Genomic DNA, 22,715 nt, shown 5'->3' with positions numbered 1-22,715 from the left:
CGCCGTATAACACGCCATTCACTGACAGCCATCACCGCTGTATAACACGCCATTCACTGACAGCCATCACCACTATATAACGCGCCATTCACTGACAGCCATCACCGCCGTATAACACGCCATTCACTGACAGCCATCACCACTATATAACGCGCCATTCACTGACAGCCATCACCACCGTATAACACGCCATTCACTGACAGCCATCACCACCGTATAACGCGCCATACACTGACAGACATCACCGCCGTATAACACGCCATTCACTGACAGCCATCACCACCGTATAACGCGCCATTCACTGACAGCCATCACCGCCGTATAACACGCCATTCACTGACAGCCATCACCACCGTATAACGCGCCATTCACTGACAGCCATCACCACCGTATAACGCGCCATTCACTGACAGCCATCACCGCTGTATAACACGCCATTCACTGACAGCTATCACCGCTGTATAACACGCCATTCACTGACAGCCATCACCACCGTATAATGCATCATTCACTGACAGCTATCACCGCTGTATAACACGCCATTCACTGACAGCCATCACCGCCGTATAACACGCCATTCACTGACAGCCATCACCACCGTATAATGCATCATTCACTGACAGCCATCACCACCGTATAACGCGCCATACACTGACAGCCATCACCACCGTATAACACGCCATTCACTGACAGCCATCACCACCGTATAATGCATCATTCACTGACAGCCATCACCACCGTATAACGCGCCATTCACTGACAGCCATCACCACCGTATAACGCGCCATACACTGACAGCCATCACCGCCGTATAACACGCCATTCACTGACAGCCATCACCACCGTATAACGCGCCATTCACTGACAGCCATCACCACCGTATAACGCGCCATTCACTGACAGCCATCACCGCTGTATAACACGCCATTCACTGACAGCTATCACCGCTGTATAACATGCCATTCACTGACAGCCATCACCGCCGTATAACACGCCATTCACTGACAGCCATCACCACCGTATAACGCGCCATTCACTGACAGCCATCACCACCGTATAACACGCCATTCACTGACAGCCATCACCGCTGTATAACACGCCATTCACTGACAGCCATCACCACCGTATAACGCGCCATTCACTGACAGCCATCACCACCGTATAACGCGCCATTCACTGACAGCCATCACCGCCGTATAACGCGCCATTCACTGACAGCCATCACCGCCGTATAACACGCCATTCACTGACAGCCATCACCGCTGTATAACACGCCATTCACTGACAGCCATCACCACCGTATAATGCATCATTCACTGACAGCCATCACCACCGTATAACACGCCATTCACTGACAGCAATCACCACCGTATAATGCGCCATTCACTGACAGCCATCACCACCGTATAATGCATCATTCACTGACAGCCATCACCACCGTATAACACGCCATTCACTGACAGCAATCACCACCGTATAATGCGCCATTCACTGACAGCCATCACCGCTGTATAACACGCCATTCACTGACAGCCATCACCGCCGTATAACACGCCATTCACTGACAGCAATCACCACCGTATAATGCATCATTCACTGACAGCCATCACCGCCGTATAACACGCCATTCACTGACAGCCATCACCGCTGTATAACACGCCGATTACACTGACAGCTATCACCACCGTATAACGCGCCATTCACTGACAGCCATCACCGCTGTATAACACGCCATTCACTGACAGCCATCACCGCTGTATAACACGCCATTCACTGACAGCTATCACCGCTGTATAACACGCCATTCACTGACAGCCATCACCGCTGTATAACACGCCATTCACTGACAGCCATCACCGCCGTATAACACGCCATTCACTGACAGCCATCACCGCTGTATAACACGCCGATTACACTGACAGCTATCACCGCTGTATAACACGCCATTCACTGACAGCCATCACCACCGTATAACACGCCATTCACTGACAGCCATCACCGCCGTATAACGCGCCATTCACTGACAGCCATCACCACCGTATAACACGCCATTCACTGACAGCCATCACCGCTGTATAACACGCCGATTACACTGACAGCTATCACCGCTGTATAACACGCCATTCACTGACAGCCATCACCACCGTATAACACGCCATTCACTGACAGCCATCACCGCCGTATAACGCGCCATTCACTGACAGCCATCACCACCGTATAACATGCCATTCACTGACAGCCATCACCGCTGTATAACACGCCATTAACTGACAGCCATCACCGCTGTATAACACGCCATTCACTGACAGCCATCACCGCCGTATAACACGCCATTCACTGACAGCCATCACCGCTGTATAACACGCCGATTACACTGACAGCCATCACCACCGTATAACGCGCCATTCACTGACAGCCATCACCGCCGTATAACACGCCATTCACTGACAGCCATCACCGCTGTATAACACGCCATTCACTGACAGCCATCACCGCCGTATAACACGCCATTCACTGACAGCCATCACCGCTGTATAACACGCCGATTACACTGACAGCCATCACCGCTGTATAACACGCCATTCACTGACAGCTATCACCGCTGTATAACACGCCATTCACTGACAGCTATCACCGCTGTATAACACGCCAATAACTGACAGCCATCACCGCTGTATAACACGCCATTCACTGACAGGCATCACCGCTGTATAACACGCCATTCACTGACAGCCATCACCGCTGTATAACACGCCATTCACTGACAGCCATCACCACCGTATAACGCGCCATTCACTGACAGCCATCACCACCGTATAATGCATCATTCACTGACAGCCATCACCGCCGTATAACACGCCATTCACTGACAGCCATCACCACCGTATAACACGCCATTCACTGACAGCTCACCGCCGTATAACACGCCATTCACTGACAGCCATCACCGCCGTATAACACGCCATTCACTGACAGCCATCACCGCCGTATAACACGCCATTCACTGACAGCCATCACCGCTGTATAACATGCCATTCACTGACAGCCATCACCGCTGTATAACACGCCGATTACACTGACAGCTATCACCGCTGTATAACACGCCATTCACTGACAGCCATCACCACCGTATAACGCGCCATTCACTGACAGCCATCACCACCGTATAACGCGCCATTCACTGACAGCCATCACCGCCGTATAACACGCCATTCACTGACAGCCATCACCGCTGTATAACACGCCATTCACTGACAGCCATCACCGCTGTATAACACGCCATTCACTGACAGCCATCACCGCTGTATAACACGCCATTCACTGACAGCCATCACCGCTGTATAACACGCCATTCACTGACAGCTATCACCGCTGTATAACACGCCATTCACTGACAGCCATCACCACCGTATAACGCGCCATTCACTGACAGCCATCACCGCCATATAACGTGCCATTCACTGACAGCCATCACCGCCATATAACACGCCATTCACTGACCGCCATCACCGCCATATAACGTGCCATTCACTGACAGCCATCACCGCCGTATAACGCGCCATTCACTGACAGCCATCACCGCCGTATAACGCGCCATTCACTGAGAGCCATCACCGCCGTATAACGCGCCATTCACTGACAGCCATCACCACCGTATAACGCGCCATTCACTGACAGCCATCACCACCGTATAACACGCCATTCACTGACAGTCATCACCACCGTATCACGCGCCATTCACTGAGAGCCAGCACCTGCAGTTTCACAGCGATCAGCACGGAGTTCAGGTCTCGGTCAAGTTCTCGCAGAACCAGGAGCCGCCGAAGCGTCAAACTGCAAAGTCTAAAGAAAAGGAACCAAAGAAAGAAAAGGTAAATGGAGGAATGAGACAGTATAAAAAGACCGAGAGAAGGGGAGGGAAGGGAGACAGACAGACCGAGGGAGGGAAGGGAGACAGACAGACCGAGGGAGGGAAGGGAGACAGACAGACCGAGGGAGGGAAGGGAGACAGACAGACCGAGGGAGGGAAGGGAGACAGACAGACCGAGGGAGGGAAGGGAGCCCAGACAGACCGAGGAAGGGAAGGGAGACAGACAGACCGAGGGAGGGAAGGGAGACAGACAGACCGAGGGAGGGAAGGGAGACAGACAGACCGAGGGAGGGAAGGGAGACAGACAGACCGAGGGAGGGAAGGCAGACAGACAGACCGAGGAAGGGAAGGGAGACAGACAGACCGAGGGAAAGAAGGGAGACAGACAGACCGAGGGAGGGAAGGGAGACAGACAGACCGAGGGAGGGAAGGGAGACAGACAAACCGAGGGAGGGAAGGGAGACAGACAGACCGAGGGAGGGAAGGGAGACAGACAGACCGAGTGAGGGAAGGGAGACAGACAGACCGAGGGAGGGAAGGGAGACAGACAGACCGAGGGAGGGAAGGGAGCCCAGACAGACCGAGGGAGGGAAGGGAAACAGACAAACCGAGGGAGGGAAGGGAGACAGACAGACCGAGGGAGGGAAGGGAGACAGACAGACCGAGGGAGGGAAGGGAGACAGACAGACCGAGGGAGGGAAGGGAGACAGACAGACCGAGGGAGGGAAGGGAGACAGACAGACCGAGGGAGGGAAGGGAGACAGACAGACCGAGGGAGGGAAGGGAGACAGACAGACCGAGGGAGGGAAGGGAGACAGACAGACCGAGGGAGGGAAGGGAGACAGACAGACCGAGGGAGGGAAGGGAGCCCAGACAGACCGAGGGAGGGAAGGGAGACAGACAGACCGAGGGAGGGAAGGGAGACAGACAGACCGAGGGAGGGAAGGGAGACAGATAGACCGAGGGAGGGAAGGGAGACAGACAGACCGAGGGAGGGAAGGGAGACAGACAGACCGAGGGAGGGAAGGGAGCCCAGACAGACCGAGGGAGGGAAGGGAGACAGACAGACCGAGGGAGGGAAGGGAGACAGACAGACCGAGGGAGGGAAGGGAGACAGAAAGACCGAGGGAGGGAAGGGAGACAGACAGACCGAGGGCGGGAAGGGAGACAGACAGACCGAGGGAGGGAAGGGAGCCCAGACAGACCGAGGGAGGGAAGGGAGACAGACAGACCGAGGGAGGGAAGGGAGACAGACAGACAGACCGAGGGAGGGAAGGGAGACAGACAGACAGACCGAGAGAAGGGGAGGGAACCCAGACAGACCGAGGGAGGGAAGGGAGACAGACAGACCGAGGGAGGGAAGGGAGACAGACAGACCGAGGGAGGGAAGGGAGACAGACAGACCGAGGGAGGGAAGGGAGCCCAGACAGACCGAGGGATTGAAGGGAAACAGACAAACCGAGGGAGGGAAGGGAGACAGACAGACCGAGGGAGGGAAGGGAGACAGACAGACCGAGGGAGGGAAGGCAGACAGACAGACCGAGGGAGGGAAGGCAGACAGACAGACCGAGGAAGGGAAGGGAGACAGACAGACCGAGGGAGGGAAGGGAGACAGACAGACCGAGGGAGGGAAGGGAGCCCAGACAGACCGAGGGAGGGAAGGGAAACAGACAGACCGAGGAAGGGAAGGGAGACAGACAGACCGAGGGAGGGAAGGGAGCCCAGACAGACCGAGGGAGGGAAGGGAGACAGACAGACCGAGGGAGGGAAGGGAGACAGACAGACCGAGGGAGGGAAGGGAGACAGACAGACCGAGGGAGGGAAGGGAGACAGACAGACCGAGGAAGGGAAGGGAGACAGACAGACCGAGGGAGGGAAGGGAGACAGACAGACCGAGGAAGTGAAGGGAGACAGACAGACCGAGGGAGGGAAGGGAGACAGACAGACCGAGGGAGGGAAGGGAGACAGACAGACCGAGGGAGGGAAGGGAGCCCAGACAGACCGAGGGAGGGAAGGGAGACAGACAGACCGAGGAAGGGAAGGGAGACAGACAGACCGAGGGAGGGAAGGGAGCCCAGACAGACCGAGGGAGGGAAGGGAGACAGACAGACCGAGGGAGGGAAGGGAGACAGACAGACCGAGGGAGGGAAGGGAGACAGACAGACCGAGGGAGGGAAGGGAGACAGACAGACCGAGGGAGGGAAGGGAGACAGACAGACCGAGGAAGGGAAGGGAGACAGACAGACCGAGGGAGGGAAGGGAGCCCAGACAGACCGAGGGAGGGAAGGGAGACAGACAGACCGAGGGAGGGAAGGGAGCCCAGACAGACCGAGGGAGGGAAGGGAGACAGACAGACCGAGGGAGGGAAGGGAGCCCAGACAGACCGAGGGAGGGAAGGGAGCCCAGACAGACCGAGGGAGGGAAGGGAGCCCAGACAGACCGAGGGAGGGAAGGGAGCCCAGACTGACCGAGGGAGGGAAGGGAGCCCAGACTGACCGAGAGAGGGAAGGGAGCCCAGACTGACCGAGGGAGGGAAGGGAGCCCAGACAGACCGAGGGAGGGAAGGGAGACAGACAGACAGACCGAGGGAGGGAAGGGAGACAGACAGACCGAGGGAGGGAAGGGAGACAGACAGACCGAGGGAGGGAAGGGAGCCCAGACAGACCGAGGGAGGGAAGGGAGACAGACAGACCGAGGGAGGGAAGGGAGACAGACAGACAGACCGAGGGAGGGAAGGGAGACAGACAGACAGACCGAGGGAGGGAAGGGAGACAGACAGACAGACCGAGAGAAAGGGAGGGAGCCCAGACAGACCGAGGGAGGGAAGGGAGACAGACAGACCGAGGGAGGGAAGGGAGACAGACAGACAGACCGAGGGAGGGAAGGGAAACAGACAAACCGAGGGAGGGAAGGGAGCCCAGACAGACCAAGGGAGGGAAGGGAGACAGACAGACAGACCGAGGGAGGGAAGGGAGACAGACAGACAGACCGAGGGAGGGAAGGGAGCCCAGACAGACCGAGGGAGGGAAGGGAGCCCAGACAGACCGAGGGAGGGAAGGGAGACAGACAGACAGACCGAGGGAGGGAAGGGAGCCCAGACAGATCGAGGGAGGGAAGGGAGACAGACAGACAGACCGAGGGAGGGAAGGGAGACAAACAGACAGACCGAGGGAGGGAAGGGAGCCCAGACAGACCGAGGGAGGGAAGGGAGCCCAGACAGACCGAGGGAGGGAAGGGAGCCCAGACAGACCGAGGGAGGGAAGGGAGACAGACAGACCGAGGGAGGGAAGGGAGACAGACAGACCGAGGGAGGGAAGGGAGACAGACAGACCGAGGGAGGGAAGGGAGTCCAGACAGACCGAGGGAGGGAAGGGAGCCCAGACAGACCGAGGGACGAAAGGTAGCCCAGACAGACCGAGGGAGGGAAGGGAGCCCAGACAGACCGAGGGAGGGAAGGGAGACAGACAGACCGAGGGAGGAAAGGGAGACAGACAAACCGAGGGAGGGAAGGGAGACAGACAGACCGAGGGAGGGAAGGGAGACAGACAGACCGAGGGAGGGAAGGGAGCCCAGACAGACCGAGGGAGGGAAGGGAGACAGACAGACCGAGGGAGGGAAGGGAGACAGACAGACCGAGGAAGGGAAGGGAGACAGACAGACCGAGGGAGGGAAGGGAGACAGACAGACCGAGGGAGGGAAGGGAGACAGACAGACCGAGGAAGGGAAGGGAGACAGACAGACTGAGGGAGGGAAGGGAGCCCAGACAGACCGAGGGAGGGAAGGGAGACAGACAGACCGAGGGAGGGAAGGGAGACAGACAGACCGAGGGAGGGAAGGGAGCCCAGACAGACCGAGGGAGGTAAGGGAGCCCAGACAGACCGAGGGAGGGAAGGGAGCCCAGACTGACCGAGGGAGGGAAGGGAGCCCAGACAGACCGAGGGACGAAAGGTAGCCCAGACAGACCGAGGGAGGGAAGGGAGCCGAGACAGACCGAGGGAGGGAAGGGAGACAGACAGACCGAGGGAGGAAAGGGAGACAGACAAACCGAGGGAGGGAAGGGAGCCCAGACAGACCGAGGGAGGGAAGGGAGACAGACAGACAGACCGAGGGAGGGAAGGGAGTCCAGACAGACCGAGGGAGGGAAGGGAGCCCAGACAGACCGAGGGACGAAAGGTAGCCCAGACAGACCGAGGGAGGGAAGGGAGCCCAGACAGACCGAGGGAGGGAAGGGAGACAGACAGACCGAGGGAGGAAAGGGAGACAGACAAACCGAGGGAGGGAAGGGAGCCCAGACAGACCGAGGGAGGGAAGGGAGACAGACAGACAGACCGAGGGAGGGAAGGGAGCCCAGACAGACCGAGGGAGGGAAGGGAGACAGACAGACAGACCGAGGGAGGGAAGGGAGACAAACAGACAGACCGAGGGAGGGAAGGGAGCCCAGACAGACCGAGGGAGGGAAGGGAGCCCAGACAGACCGAGGGAGGGAAGGGAGCCCAGACAGACCGAGGGAGGGAAGGGAGACAGACAGACCGAGGGAGGGAAGGGAGACAGACAGACCGAGGGAGGGAAGGGAGACAGACAGACCGAGGAAGGGAAGGGAGACAGACAGACCGAGGGAGGGAAGGGAGCCCAGACAGACCGAGGGAGGGAAGGGAGACAGACAGACCGAGGGAGGGAAGGGAGCCCAGACAGACCGAGGGAGGGAAGGGAGACAGACAGACCGAGGGAGGGAAGGGAGCCCAGACAGACCGAGGGAGGGAAGGGAGCCCAGACAGACCGAGGGAGGGAAGGGAGCCCAGACTGACCGAGGGAGGGAAGGGAGCCCAGACTGACCGAGAGAGGGAAGGGAGCCCAGACTGACCGAGGGAGGGAAGGGAGCCCAGACAGACCGAGGGAGGGAAGGGAGACAGACAGACAGACCGAGGGAGGGAAGGGAGACAGACAGACCGAGGGAGGGAAGGGAGACAGACAGACCGAGGGAGGGAAGGGAGCCCAGACAGACCGAGGGAGGGAAGGGAGACAGACAGACCGAGGGAGGGAAGGGAGACAGACAGACAGACCGAGGGAGGGAAGGGAGACAGACAGACAGACCGAGGGAGGGAAGGGAGACAGACAGACAGACCGAGAGAAGGGGAGGGAGCCCAGACAGACCGAGGGAGGGAAGGGAGACAGACAGACCGAGGGAGGGAAGGGAGACAGACAGACAGACCGAGGGAGGGAAGGGAAACAGACAAACCGAGGGAGGGAAGGGAGCCCAGACAGACCAAGGGAGGGAAGGGAGACAGACAGACAGACCGAGGGAGGGAAGGGAGACAGACAGACAGACCGAGGGAGGGAAGGGATCCCAGACAGACCGAGGGAGGGAAGGGAGCCCAGACAGACCGAGGGACGAAAGGTAGCCCAGACAGACCGAGGGAGGGAAGGGAGCCCAGACAGACCGAGGGAGGGAAGGGAGACAGACAGACCGAGGGAGGAAAGGGAGACAGACAAACCGAGGGAGGGAAGGGAGCCCAGACAGACCGAGGGAGGGAAGGGAGACAGACAGACAGACCGAGGGAGGGACGGGAGCCCAGACAGACCGAGGGAGGGAAGGGAGACAGACAGACAGACCGAGGGAGGGAAGGGAGACAAACAGACAGACCGAGGGAGGGAAGGGAGCCCAGACAGACCGAGGGAGGGAAGGGAGCCGAGACAGACCGAGGGAGGGAAGGGAGCCCAGACAGACCGAGGGAGGGAAGGGAGACAGACAGACCGAGGGAGGGAAGGGAGACAGACAGACCGAGGGAGGGAAGGGAGACAGACAGACCGAGGGAGGGAAGGGAGCCCAGACAGACCGAGGGAGGGAAGGGAGACAGACAGACCGAGGAAGGGAAGGGAGACAGACAGACCGAGGGAGGGAAGGGAGCCCAGACAGACCGAGGGAGGGAAGGGAGACAGACAGACCGAGGGAGGGAAGGGAGACAGACAGACCGAGGAAGGGAAGGGAGACAGACTGACCGAGGGAGGGAAGGGAGCCCAGACTGACCGAGAGAGGGAAGGGAGCCCAGACTGACCGAGGGAGGGAAGGGAGCCCAGACAGACCGAGGGAGGGAAGGGAGACAGACAGACCGAGGGAGGGAAGGGAGCCCAGACAGACCGAGGGAGGGAAGGGAGCCCAGACAGACCGAGGGAGGGAAGGGAGCCCAGACTGACCGAGGGAGGGAAGGGAGCCCAGACAGACCGAGGGACGAAAGGTAGCCCAGACAGACCGAGGGAGGGAAGGGAGCCCAGACAGACCGAGGGAGGGAAGGGAGACAGACAGACCGAGGGAGGAAAGGGAGACAGACAAACCGAGGGAGGGAAGGGAGCCCAGACAGACCGAGGGAGGGAAGGGAGACAGACAGACAGACCGAGGGAGGGAAGGGAGCCCAGACAGACCGAGGGAGGGAAGGGAGCCCAGACAGACCGAGGGACGAAAGGTAGCCCAGACAGACCGAGGGAGGGAAGGGAGCCCAGACAGACCGAGGGAGGGAAGGGAGACAGACAGACCGAGGGAGGAAAGGGAGACAGACAAACCGAGGGAGGGAAGGGAGCCCAGACAGACCGAGGGAGGGAAGGGAGACAGACAGACAGACCGAGGGAGGGAAGGGAGCCCAGACAGACCGAGGGAGGGAAGGGAGACAGACAGACAGACCGAGGGAGGGAAGGGAGACAAACAGACAGACCGAGGGAGGGAAGGGAGCCCAGACAGACCGAGGGAGGGAAGGGAGCCCAGACAGACCGAGGGAGGGAAGGGAGCCCAGACAGACCGAGGGAGGGAAGGGAGACAGACAGACCGAGGGAGGGAAGGGAGACAGACAGACCGAGGGAGGGAAGGGAGACAGACAGACCGAGGGAGGGAAGGGAGCCCAGACAGACCGAGGGAGGGAAGGGAGACAGACAGACCGAGGAAGGGAAGGGAGACAGACAGACCGAGGGAGGGAAGGGAGCCCAGACAGACCGAGGGAGGGAAGGGAGACAGACAGACCGAGGGAGGGAAGGGAGACAGACAGACCGAGGGAGGGAAGGGAGACAGACAGACCGAGGGAGGGAAGGGAGACAGACAGACCGAGGGAGGGAAGGGAGACAGACAGACCGAGGGAGGGAAGGGAGACAGACAGACCGAGGGAGGGAAGGGAGCCCAGACAGACCGAGGGAGGGAAGGGAGACAGACTGACCGAGGGAGGGAAGGGAGCCCAGACTGACCGAGAGAGGGAAGGGAGCCCAGACTGACCGAGGGAGGGAAGGGAGCCCAGACAGACCGAGGGAGGGAAGGGAGACAGACAGACCGAGGGAGGGAAGGGAGCCCAGACAGACCGAGGGAGGGAAGGGAGCCCAGACAGACCGAGGGAGGGAAGGGAGCCCAGACTGACCGAGGGAGGGAAGGGAGCCCAGACAGACCGAGGGACGAAAGGTAGCCCAGACAGACCGAGGGAGGGAAGGGAGCCCAGACAGACCGAGGGAGGGAAGGGAGACAGACAGACCGAGGGAGGAAAGGGAGACAGACAAACCGAGGGAGGGAAGGGAGCCCAGACAGACCGAGGGAGGGAAGGGAGCCCAGACAGACCGAGGGAGGGAAGGGAGACAGACAGACAGACCGAGGGAGGGAAGGGAGACAAACAGACAGACCGAGGGAGGGAAGGGAGACAGACAGACCGAGGGAGGGAAGGGAGCCCAGACAGACCGAGGGAGGGAAGGGAGCCCAGACAGACCGAGGGAGGGAAGGGAGCCCAGACTGACCGAGGGAGGGAAGGGAGCCCAGACTGACCGAGAGAGGGAAGGGAGCCCAGACTGACCGAGGGAGGGAAGGGAGCCCAGACAGACCGAGGGAGGGAAGGGAGACAGACAGACAGACCGAGGGAGGGAAGGGAGACAGACAGACCGAGGGAGGGAAGGGAGACAGACAGACCGAGGGAGGGAAGGGAGACAGACAGACCGAGGGAGGGAAGGGAGCCCAGACAGACCGAGGGAGGGAAGGGAGACAGACAGACCGAGGGAGGGAAGGGAGACAGACAGACAGACCGAGGGAGGGAAGGGAGACAGACAGACAGACCGAGGGAGGGAAGGGAGACAGACAGACAGACCGAGAGAAGGGGAGGGAGCCCAGACAGACCGAGGGAGGGAAGGGAGACAGACAGACCGAGGGAGGGAAGGGAGACAGACAGACAGACCGAGGGAGGGAAGGGAAACAGACAAACCGAGGGAGGGAAGGGAGCCCAGACAGACCAAGGGAGGGAAGGGAGACAGACAGACAGACCGAGGGAGGGAAGGGAGACAGACAGACAGACCGAGGGAGGGAAGGCAGCCCAGACAGACCGAGGGAGGGAAGGGAGCCCAGACAGACCGAGGGACGAAAGGTAGCCCAGACAGACCGAGGGAGGGAAGGGAGCCCAGACAGACCGAGGGAGGGAAGGGAGACAGACAGACCGAGGGAGGAAATGGAGACAGACAAACCGAGGGAGGGAAGGGAGCCCAGACAGACCGAGGGAGGGAAGGGAGACAGACAGACAGACCGAGGGAGGGAAGGGAGACAGACAGACAGACCGAGGGAGGGAAGGGAGACAGACAGACAGACCGAGGGAGGGAAGGGAGCCCAGACAGACCGAGGGAGGGAAGGGAGACAGACAGACAGACCGAGGGAGGGAAGGGAGACAAACAGATAGACCGAGGGAGGGAAGGGAGCCCAGACAGACCGAGGGAGGGAAGGGAGCCCAGACTGACCGAGGGAGGGAAGGGAGCCCAGACTGACCGAGGGAGGGAAGGGAGCCCAGACTGACCGAGGGAGGGAAGGGAGCCCAGACAGACCGAGGGAGGGAAGGGAGACAGACAGACAGACCGAGGGAGGGAAGGGAGCCCAGACTGACCGAGGGAGGGAAGGGAGCCCAGACAGACCGAGGGAGGGAAGGGAGACAGACAGACAGACCGAGGGAGGGAAGGGAGCCAAGACTGACCGAGGGAGGGAAGGGAGCCCAGACTGACCGAGGGAGGGAAGGGAGCCCAGACTGACCGAGGGAGGGAAGGGAGCCCAGACTGACCGAGGGAGGGAAGGGAGCCCAGACTGACCGAGGGAGGGAAGGGAGCCCAGACTGACCGAGGGAGGGAAGGGAGCCCAGACTGACCGAGGGAGGGAAGGGAGCCCAGACAGACCGAGGGAGGGAAGGGAGCCCAGACTGACCGAGGGAGGGAAGGGAGCCCAGACAGACTGACCGAGGGAGGGAAGGGAGCCCAGACAGACCGAGGGAGGGAAGGGAGCCCAGACAGACTGACCGAGGGGAGGGAGCCCAGACAGACCGAGGGAGGGAAGGGAGCCCAGACAGACCGAGGGAGGGAAGGGAGCCCAGACAGACCGAGGGAGGGAAGGGAGCCCAGACAGACCGAGGGAGGGAAGGGAGCCCAGACAGACTGACCGAGGGAGGGAAGGGAGCCCAGACAGACTGACCGAGGGAGGGAAGGGAGCCCAGACAGACCGAGGGAGGGAAGGGAGCCCAGACAGACCGAGGGAGGCAAGGGAGCCCAGACAGACTGACCGAGGGAGGGGAGGGAGCCCAGACAGACCGAGGGAGGGAAGGGAGCCCAGACAGACCGAGGGAGGGAAGGGAGCCCAGACAGACAGACCGAGGGAGGGAAGGGAGCCCAGACAGACCGAGGGAGGGAAGGGAGACAGACAGACCGAGGGAGGGAAGGGAGCCCAGACAGACCGAGGGAGGGAAGGGAGCCCAGACAGACCGAGGGAGGGAAGGGAGCCCAGACAGACCGAGGGAGGGAAGGGAGCCCAGACAGACCGAGGGAGGGAAGGGAGCCCAGACAGACCGAGGGAAGGAAGGGAGCCCAGACAGACTGAGGGAGGGAAGGGAGACCAGACAGACCGAGGGAGGGAAGGGAGCCCAGACTGACCGAGGGAAGGAAGGGAGCCCAGACAGACCGAGGGAGGGAAGGGAGCCCAGACAGACAGACCGAGGGAGGGAAGGGAGACAGACAGACAGACCGAGGGAGGGAAGGGAGCCCAGACAGACCGAGGGAGGGAAGGGAGCCCAGACAGACCGAGGGAGGGAAGGGAGCCCAGACAGACAGACCGAGGGAGGGAAGGGAGCCCAGACAGACAGACCAAGGGAGGGAAGGGAGCCCAGACAGACCGAGGGAGGGAAGGGAGACAGACAGACAGACCGAGGGAGGGAAGGGAGACAGACAGACAGACCGAGGGAGGGAAGGGAGCCCAGACAGACCGAGGGAGGGAAGGGAGCCCAGACAGACCGAGGGAGGGAAGGGAGCCCAGACAGACCGAGGGAGGGAAGGGAGCCCAGACAGACCGAGGGAGGGAAGGGAGACCAGACAGACCGAGGGAGGGAAGGGAGCCCAGACTGACTGAGGGAAGGAAGGGAGCCCAGATAGACCGAGGGAGGGAAGGGAGCCCAGACAGACAGACCAAGGGAGGGAAGGGAGCCCAGACAGACCGAGGGAGGGAAGGGAGACAGACAGACACACCGAGGGAGGGAAGGGAGCCCAGACAGACCGAGGGAGGGAAGGGAGCCCAGACAGACAGACCGAGGGAGGGAAGGGAGCCCAGACAGACCGAGGGAGGGAAGGGAGCCCAGACAGACTGAGGGAGGGAAGGGAGCCCAGACAGACCGAGGGAGGGAAGGGAGCCCAGACAGACTGACCGACGGAGGGAAGGGAGCCCAGACAGACCGAGGGAGGGAAGGGAGCCCAGACAGACTGACCGAGGGGGGGGAGGGAGCCCAGACAGACCGAGGGAGGGAAGGGAGCCCAGACAGACCGAGGGAGGGAAGGGAGCCCAGACAGACAGACCGAGGGAGGGAAGGGAGCCCAGACAGACCGAGGGAGGGAAGGGAGACAGACAGACCGAGGAAGGGAAGGGAGCCCAGACAGACCGAGGGAGGGGAGGCAGACAGACAGACCAAGGGATGGAAAGGAGACAGACAGACCGAGGGAGGGAAGGGAGACAGACAGACCGAGGGAGGGAAGGGAGCCCAGACAGACCGAGGGAGGGAAGGGAGCCCAGACAGACAGACCGAGGGAGGGAAGGGAGCCCAGACAGACCGAGGGAGGGAAGGGAGACAGACAGACAGACCGAGGGAGGGAAGGGAGACAGACAGACAGACCGAGGGAAGGGAGCCCAGACAGACCGAGGGAAGGAAGGGAGCCCAGACAGACCGAGGGAGGGAAGGGAGCCCAGACAGACAGACCGAGGGAGGGAAGGGAGACAGACAGACAGACCGAGGGATGGAAGGGAGCCCAGACAGACCGAGGGATGGAAGGGAGCCCAGACAGACCGAGGGAGGGAAGGGAGCCCAGACAGACCGAGGGAGGGAAGGGAGCCCAGACAGACCGAGGGAGGGAAGGGAGCCCAGACAGACCGAGGGAGGGAAGGGAGCCCAGACAGACCGAGGGAGGGAAGGGAGCCCAGACAGACCGAGGGAGGGAAGGGAGACCAGTCAGACCGAGGGAGGGAAGGGAGCCCAGACAGACTGACCGAGGGAGGGAAGGGAGCCCAGACAGACCGAGGGAGGGAAGGGAGCCCAGACAGACCGAGGGAGGGAAGGGAGCCCAGACAGACTGACCGAGGGAGGGGAGGGAGCCCAGACAGACCGAGGGAGGGAAGGGAGACAGACAGACAGACCGAGGGAGGGAAGGGAGACAGACAGACAGACCGAGGGAGGGAAGGGAGCCCAGACAGACCGAGGGAAGGAAGGGAGCCCAGACAGACCGAGGGAGGGAAGGGAGCCCAGACAGACCGAGGGAGGGAAGGGAGCCCAGACAGACCGAGGGAGGGAAGGGAGCCCAGACAGACCGAGGGAGGGAAGGGAGCCCAGACAGACCGAGGGAGGGAAGGGAGCCCAGACAGACAGACCGAGGGAGGGAAGGGAGCCCAGACAGACAGACCGAGGGAGGGAAGGGAGCCCAGACAGACAGACCGAGGGAGGGAAGGGAGCCCAGACAGACAGACCGAGGGAGGGAAGGGAGCCCAGACAGACCGAGGGAGGGAAGGGAGCCCAGACAGACCGAGGGAGGGAAGGGAGCCCAGACAGACCGAGGGAGGGAAGGGAGCCCAGACAGACCGAGGGAGGGAAGGGAGACAGACAGACCGAGGGAGGGAAGGGAGACAGACAGACCGAGGGAGGGAAGGGAGACAGACAGACCGAGGGAGGGAAGGGAGACAGACAGACCGAGGGAGGGAAGGGAGACAGACAGACAGACCGAGGGAGGGAAGGGAGACAGACAGACAGATCGAGGGAGGGAAGGGAGCCCAGACAGACCGAGGGAAGGGAGCCCAGACAGACAGACCAAGGGAGGAAAGGGAGCCCAGACAGACCGAGAGAGGGAAGGGAGCCCAGACAGACAGATCGAGGGAGGGAAGGGAGCCCAGACAGACAGACCGAGGGAGGGAAGGGAGCCCAGACAGACAGACCGAGGGAGGGAAGGAAGCCCAGACAGACCGAGGGAGGGAAGGGAGACAGACAGACAGACCGAGGGAGGGAAGGGAGCCCAGACAGACCGAGGGAGGGAAGGGAGCCCAGACAGACAGACCGAGGGAGGGAAGGGAGCCCAGACAGACCGAGGGAGGGAAAGGAGCCCAGACAGACCGAGGGAGGGAAGGGAGCCCAGACAGACCGAGGGAAGGAAGGGAGCCCAGACAGACCGAGGGAGGGCAAGTTTATCTTGCTGAAACGCGTTGTGATAACAAGAGCTTTATTTTAATCTAATTGTCACAAATAAAGCATAATTATTCACAAAGAGAATCTGAGATAATAGATCTATTAGCGCTCAAAGGACCGGTTTTTTAATCTATCTTCTAAGAGGGAAGGAAGGGAGCCCAGACAGACAGACCGAGGGAGGGAAGGGAGCCCAGACAGACAGACCGAGGGAGGGAAGGGAGACAGACAGACAGACCGAGGGAGGGAAGGGAGCCCAGACAGACAGACCGAGGGAGGGAAGGGAGACAGACAGACAGACCGAGGGAGGGAAGGGAGACAGACAGACACACCGAGGGAGGGAAGGGAGCCCAGACAGACCGAGGGAGGGAAGGGAGCCCAGACAGACAGACCGAGGGAGGGAAGGGAGCCCAGACAGACCGAGGGAGGGAAGGGAGCCCAGACAGACCGAGGGAGGGAAGGGAGCCCAGACAGACCGAGGGAGGGAAGGGAGCCCAGACAGACCGAGAGAGGGAAGGGAGCCCAGATAGACCGAGGGAGGGAAGGGAGCCCAGACAGACAGACCGAGGGAGGGAAGGGAGCCCAGACAGACAGACCGAGGGAGGGAAGGGAGCCCAGACAGACCGAGGGAGGGAAGGGAGCCCAGACAGACCGAGGGAGGGAAGGGAGCCCAGACAGACTGAGGGAGGGAAGGGAGCCCAGACAGACGGAAGGAGCCCAGAGAGACAAGGGGAGGGAGCCCAGAGAGACAGAGGGAAGAAGGGAGCCTAGACAGAGGGTGGGAAGGGAGCCTAGACAGATAAAGGGGGAAGGGAACCTATACATACAGTCTATAGACATATAGGGCAGCCGGAGCTGCAGCATCCGTGCACCCCTCCCCTCACTGTATGTATCTATGTACAGTGCTGCGCCTTCCTAACTTGCTTTACCATAGTCTTTAGCATGGAGCACATAGACTGTGAAATCCACCTCCTAAATCGCCTTTCCTGAGGAAGGTGTTACAGAACAAGAGGGATGTCCAGATTCCGGAATTACACAGATTTATTGGTTAAAATATAACTATAAAGAGTTGGCCACAAAGTTATCACATAGAAGGTGGATTGTGAGCTCCAATGGGGACAACGATGATAGTGAAGAATACGACAACTTCAGGGAATGATTTATCTACTCTACTCTCAACCAAGCAATCCATGGAAAACACATTTATAATTCATCCAGGGTCACCTGTCAGCCATTCCGGCATCATCGACCAGTGGACTCATGACTTGTTTCTCTTACAGTTCCCTTTATAAAAAGCCGCAGACTTCCTCTCATCCAAATAACATCTACACCAACAAGAAAAGAGGGTAACAATGTGAGCTTATGACTTTCAGGCTCCATATCTCATCCACCACAGCTTTCAGCATGAGACAGCCTTAATTTTATAGCTCTCACACTGGTGGGCGTGGACCCACCTAACCACAGGGCCCACCCTGAAGGAGCATGACTAAGAGACTACCTCATCTTCACTAGATGGTGAGGTTAGGCCTGTACTGGCAGGTAGCCACCAAGTGCCACTACAGGGGATCTCTCTGTACAATGGTAGACCCCAGGGGTCGAGAATGCAGGCACAAATATTAGGGTGAACACTCTAGAATGTTCTGTAGTGGCCTGTTCCTGATTGAAGTGCATCAAGTGCATGCGTGAAAGAATTAACACCAGAAAGTAAGATGTTGTCAGAGTTCCGGGATTTCCAGTTTTCTTTTAAAGGAGCTTGCCCTTTGTTAACATGGAGTTTTCTGTTCTGTTGCCCTACTTCCTGTCCATCTGTTTAAAAGCCGCCCCTAAGCTTAGTCCAGTTGCCTGAGTATACTGCTTCCTGTGTACTCCTGCCCTGCTGCGCTTGGTTCCTGATTGATATTTGGATCCTCTTGAAAAACAACCGACACCGACTCTGGACTTCACCTGGTCTCATCAAGCTGTGCCCGGACTCCGTCTGCCGTCTTTGGTCGGCACTTCTGCCCGGTTCCTTCCGTTTCGTAACCACTCTGGACTCTCATCACGTACGGACATTTTTGGACTATACCTATTGCCCTTTGTGTCCCGGCTGCTGCGCATTTAGGCCTTCTGGGGTGATTGCCAGACAGTCCCTGTATAGGGGTTCGCTCTTGGTGGTCTCCCTGGTGGAGTCCGGTGCGTGGCCCCGGGAATTCCCCTTCGCTCCGATCCTGGAAGGTATTTCCTGTGTTTATGTTCTACTGTGTTTTTGTTCTGTTTATGTACATATTGTCGGTTGCATATTATAAACGTTCTTGCACCAAGAACTCGTCTCTGGTTGTCATTGCCCTAACGCAATCGAAATCCTCAGTACATACAATAGTATTACAGATGTGAAGTCTCTCCTTGATCAGAGATTGGCCCAAGAGACCTTTATTTCATCTGTAACTTATATAAACTAGAGTATGGGGTGCGGTTAGCTCTGTAGTGGGCATGTTCGGATTTGCCCATTGGCCAGTGGATTGAACAATGGATTAATCTATGGGCTGATTGGTGGATGGATCCATGACATCATCAGTGGTCTGGTCTATGACATCATCAAGGGCGATTCCGTGAGGTCACCTGTGGTTTAGTCCTCTTGGTTGGCCAGTTGGTATTTTCCTTATATGGTGGTGTTTTTACATCTGGACATTCCTTGCATACCAGGGCAAGGAGTGGAGAACAGAAAATGGTGGCCATCTTTAGACCTTGTAATGTGTATGATCTGAACAGGCTTATGTAAGGAGAAAGTATTTCACCGGACATTTTCCCACAAACCCTTACATCTCAAGATTAATTAAGTATTTGATCCAACGGCCCTCCTCAACACAGACACGCGTCCAGATAGGGTGGCTCGAACAGCGGTGGAGTTGGGCCATATGGGTGTCTTCGTTCTCCGGTGCCGGCGCTTCCTCTTTCGGCTATCTTTGTCCTCCTTCTGAAGCCTGTGTGCATGACGCGTCGTACGTCATACACACTCGCTGGTCCCATGCAGTGTTATGGACAAGATTATGAACTACTATGAGTATTAAGAGTTATATGAAGATATCCAAAAAACAGAATTTAAGATAGTGCTTGAACTGTGTACCACACCTATATCTGCTTTCAGACATCATAAGACTCACCAGACAGTCTGGACTTTCATGAGACAAGTGAATCATGCTGACATAGCTTAATATAAATGAGGAAATACATTATACATTACAGTATACAGTGCCTCCAAGTAGTATTCAACCCCCTGCAGATTTAGCAGGTTTACACATTCGGAATTAACTTGGCATTGTGACATTTGGACTGTAGATCAGCCTGGAAGTGTGAAATGTAGCAAAAAAGAATGTTATTTCTTTTCTTTTTTTTTTTTTAAATTGTGAAAAGTTTATTCAGAGGGTCATTTATTATTCAACCCCTCAAACCACCAGAATTCTGTTTGGTTCCCCTAAAGTATTAAGAAGTATTTCAGGCACAAAGAACAATGAGCTTCACATGTTTGGATTAATTATCTCTTTTTCCAGCCTTTTCTGACTAATTAAGACCCTCCCCAAACTTGTGAACAGCACTCATACTTGGTCAACATGGGAAAGACAAAGGAGCATTCCAAGGCCATCAGAGACAAGATCGTGGAGGGTCAGCCAGTGCAAGCGAGGTGCTGAGCTTGCGAGGTGCTGAGCTGAAGTAAAGTGCTGAATTTAAGATAAGTGCATAGTTTCAACACAATTACATAGTGGTGATAACTGTAATTGTTGAATTTCATTAGGGAATTGGGTGTCTGTTTGTGATTCTGCGAAAAGGAAAAAAAAAAGTTAGTCTTGTGATTTAATTAGTAGGATTAGTCACACCTGTTTCTAGAAGCTTCAAGCAGCTTCTGATAGTCATTGTACATCTATATAAACCAGCCAGTGCAAGCGAGGTGCTGAGCTGAAGTAAAGTGCTGAATTTAAGATAAGTGCATAGTTTCAACACAATTACATAGTTTGACACAAGAACATAGTTTGAATTTATCCTTATACGTTTTCCATTGTTTTGTTTTTTTTTTCTCTTTGTTTTACTACTTTAACGTTTATCCCCATTTAATAGGTGCTCCATGGACAATGCTACCAGGTGTGTATCTTGTCAGATGTATGCATGCCTTGAGCAGCCATTCGAGGGTGACTATGTCTGCACTCGATGCAAGCATGTTGCGTATTTGGAAGCCAAGGTAACTGATCTAAATAAGCAGCTTGCAACACTAAGGGGCATTGCAAACCTGGAGAGGAGTTAAGAGCTCACTGAGCTTTCTCTGGCTGGGGCCAGTGATATGGAGGAGGGTGGAGGTGGGGAAGATCAGGACCCAGAGGTAGGTAGCTGGGTAACAGTTAGAAGAGGTAGGGGGAAAAGTGTCAGGGAGCCTAGTCCTGACCTGGCACAACCTAGTAAATATGCCTGTTTGGCTGATATTAGGAATGAAGGGCCTGGACTAGGGTCACTACAGCAGGATGTTGCTCCTAGCAACCAGGAAAACAACTGCTGTAGGAAGGAGGGAAATAGGAGTGCAGCAAAGCCCAGACAGATGTTGGTGGTAGGGGACTCTATAATTAGGCGGACAGACAGGGTCATCTGTCGCCGAGACCGTGAATGCCGAACAGTGTGTTGTCTGCCGGGTGCTCGGGTTCGGCATATTGTGGATCGGATAGACAGATTGCTGGGTGGGGCTGGGGAAAACCCAGCGGTCATGGTGCACATTGGTACTAATGACAAAGTTAGAGGCAGGTGGAAGGTCCTTAAAAATGATTACAGGGAACTAGGAGAGAAGCTGAAGTCCAGGACCTCCAAGGTGGTGTTTTCAGAAATACTACCGGTGCCACGAGCGTCACTAGAAAGACAGCGGGAGCTTAGGGAGATAAATATGTGGCTTAGAAATTGGTGCAGGAAGGAAGGGTTCGGGTTCATGGAGAACTGGGCCGACTTCTCAGTCGGCTACAGGCTCTACGGTGGGGATGGGCTGCACCTCAATGGGGATGGTGCAGCTGTGCTGGGGGAGAAAATGGTCAGACGGATGGAGGAGCTTTTAAACTAGGATCGGGGGGAGGGAGGGAAGTGGAGCAAATAAGGGGATAGATAGAGCAGATAGAGACAGGGAGACGGTAGGGGTCAATGAAGGATTAGGGGGGGATAGGACATGCAAGGAATGTAGGGAGGCTAGGAGTAATAAAGGTGTTAATAGTATTAAATGTCTACTGGCAAATGCAAGAAGTCTTGCAAACAAAATGAATGAATTGGAGACTCTTATGTCAACCATGGATTATGATGTGGTGGGCATTACGGAAACCTGGCTGGATGAAAGCCATGACTGGGTGACAAACATACACGGTTATAGTACATTTAGGAGGGACAGGAAAGGCCAAAAAGGTGGTGGGGTGTGTATATTTATCAAATCTAACCTAAAACCTGTGTTGTATGATGACATTGAGGGGAACAGCAACAATGTAGAGTCAGTATGGGTAAATGTACATGGGGAGGGGAATAATGGAAAAATGCTAATTGGAGTTTGCTATAAGCCTCCTAACATACCTGACCAAATAGAGGGTGAAATGCTGGAACAAATTGAAAAGGCAGCTAATAATAATAATCGGGTTCTTATTATGGGGGATTTCAACTATCCAGACATTCAGTGGGACATAGAATCTTCTGGTTCTGCTAAAAGCTGTAAGTTCTTATCTACCATTCAAGACCATTTCCTCTCTCAGATGGTAGATGAACCGACCAGGGGAGATAATTTGCTAGATCTGGTCTTGTCAAATAGACCGGATACAATTTCAGATCTACAGGTCCGGGAGCACTTCACAGGTCCGGGAGCACTTGGGCACCAGCGATCATAATATGGTAAGCTTCAACATAATATTCAATAGAACATTTCAAAGGGGGAATGCTAAAACCTGGAATTTTAGGAAAGCTGATTTCAACAAATTAAGGGAAGAGCTTAAATGTGTAGATTGGGACAAAGTCATGGTAACTGGGGATACCGAACATAAATGGGGAAAGTTTAAGGATATACTACTAGAGTCCTGTAAAAAACGTATACCCTCTGGTAATAAAATGTCCAGGAATAAAAAGAAACCACTATGGATAAATAAGACTGTACAAAGTATAATAAAACAAAAACA

The 22,715-nt window shown here is 57.2% G+C and overlaps 1 protein-coding gene across 1 annotated transcript in view; it reads right to left on the bottom strand.

The window, feature by feature from the left end:
- LOC142295829 (phosphofurin acidic cluster sorting protein 1-like) overlaps positions 1 to 22,715 on the bottom strand; it is a 330,571-nt gene that overhangs the window by 236,831 nt on the left and 71,025 nt on the right. The window contains exon 3 of the mRNA XM_075338917.1: positions 3,756 to 3,843. Within this exon, the coding sequence (XP_075195032.1) occupies positions 3,756 to 3,843 (88 nt within the window). The remainder of the gene's footprint in view (positions 1 to 3,755; positions 3,844 to 22,715) is intronic.

Source organism: Anomaloglossus baeobatrachus, chromosome 3 (assembly GCF_048569485.1).
Source record: "Anomaloglossus baeobatrachus isolate aAnoBae1 chromosome 3, aAnoBae1.hap1, whole genome shotgun sequence".
Taxonomy (NCBI): Eukaryota; Metazoa; Chordata; class Amphibia; order Anura; family Aromobatidae; genus Anomaloglossus; species Anomaloglossus baeobatrachus.
This window is presented reverse-complemented; position numbering and strand designations above follow the sequence as displayed.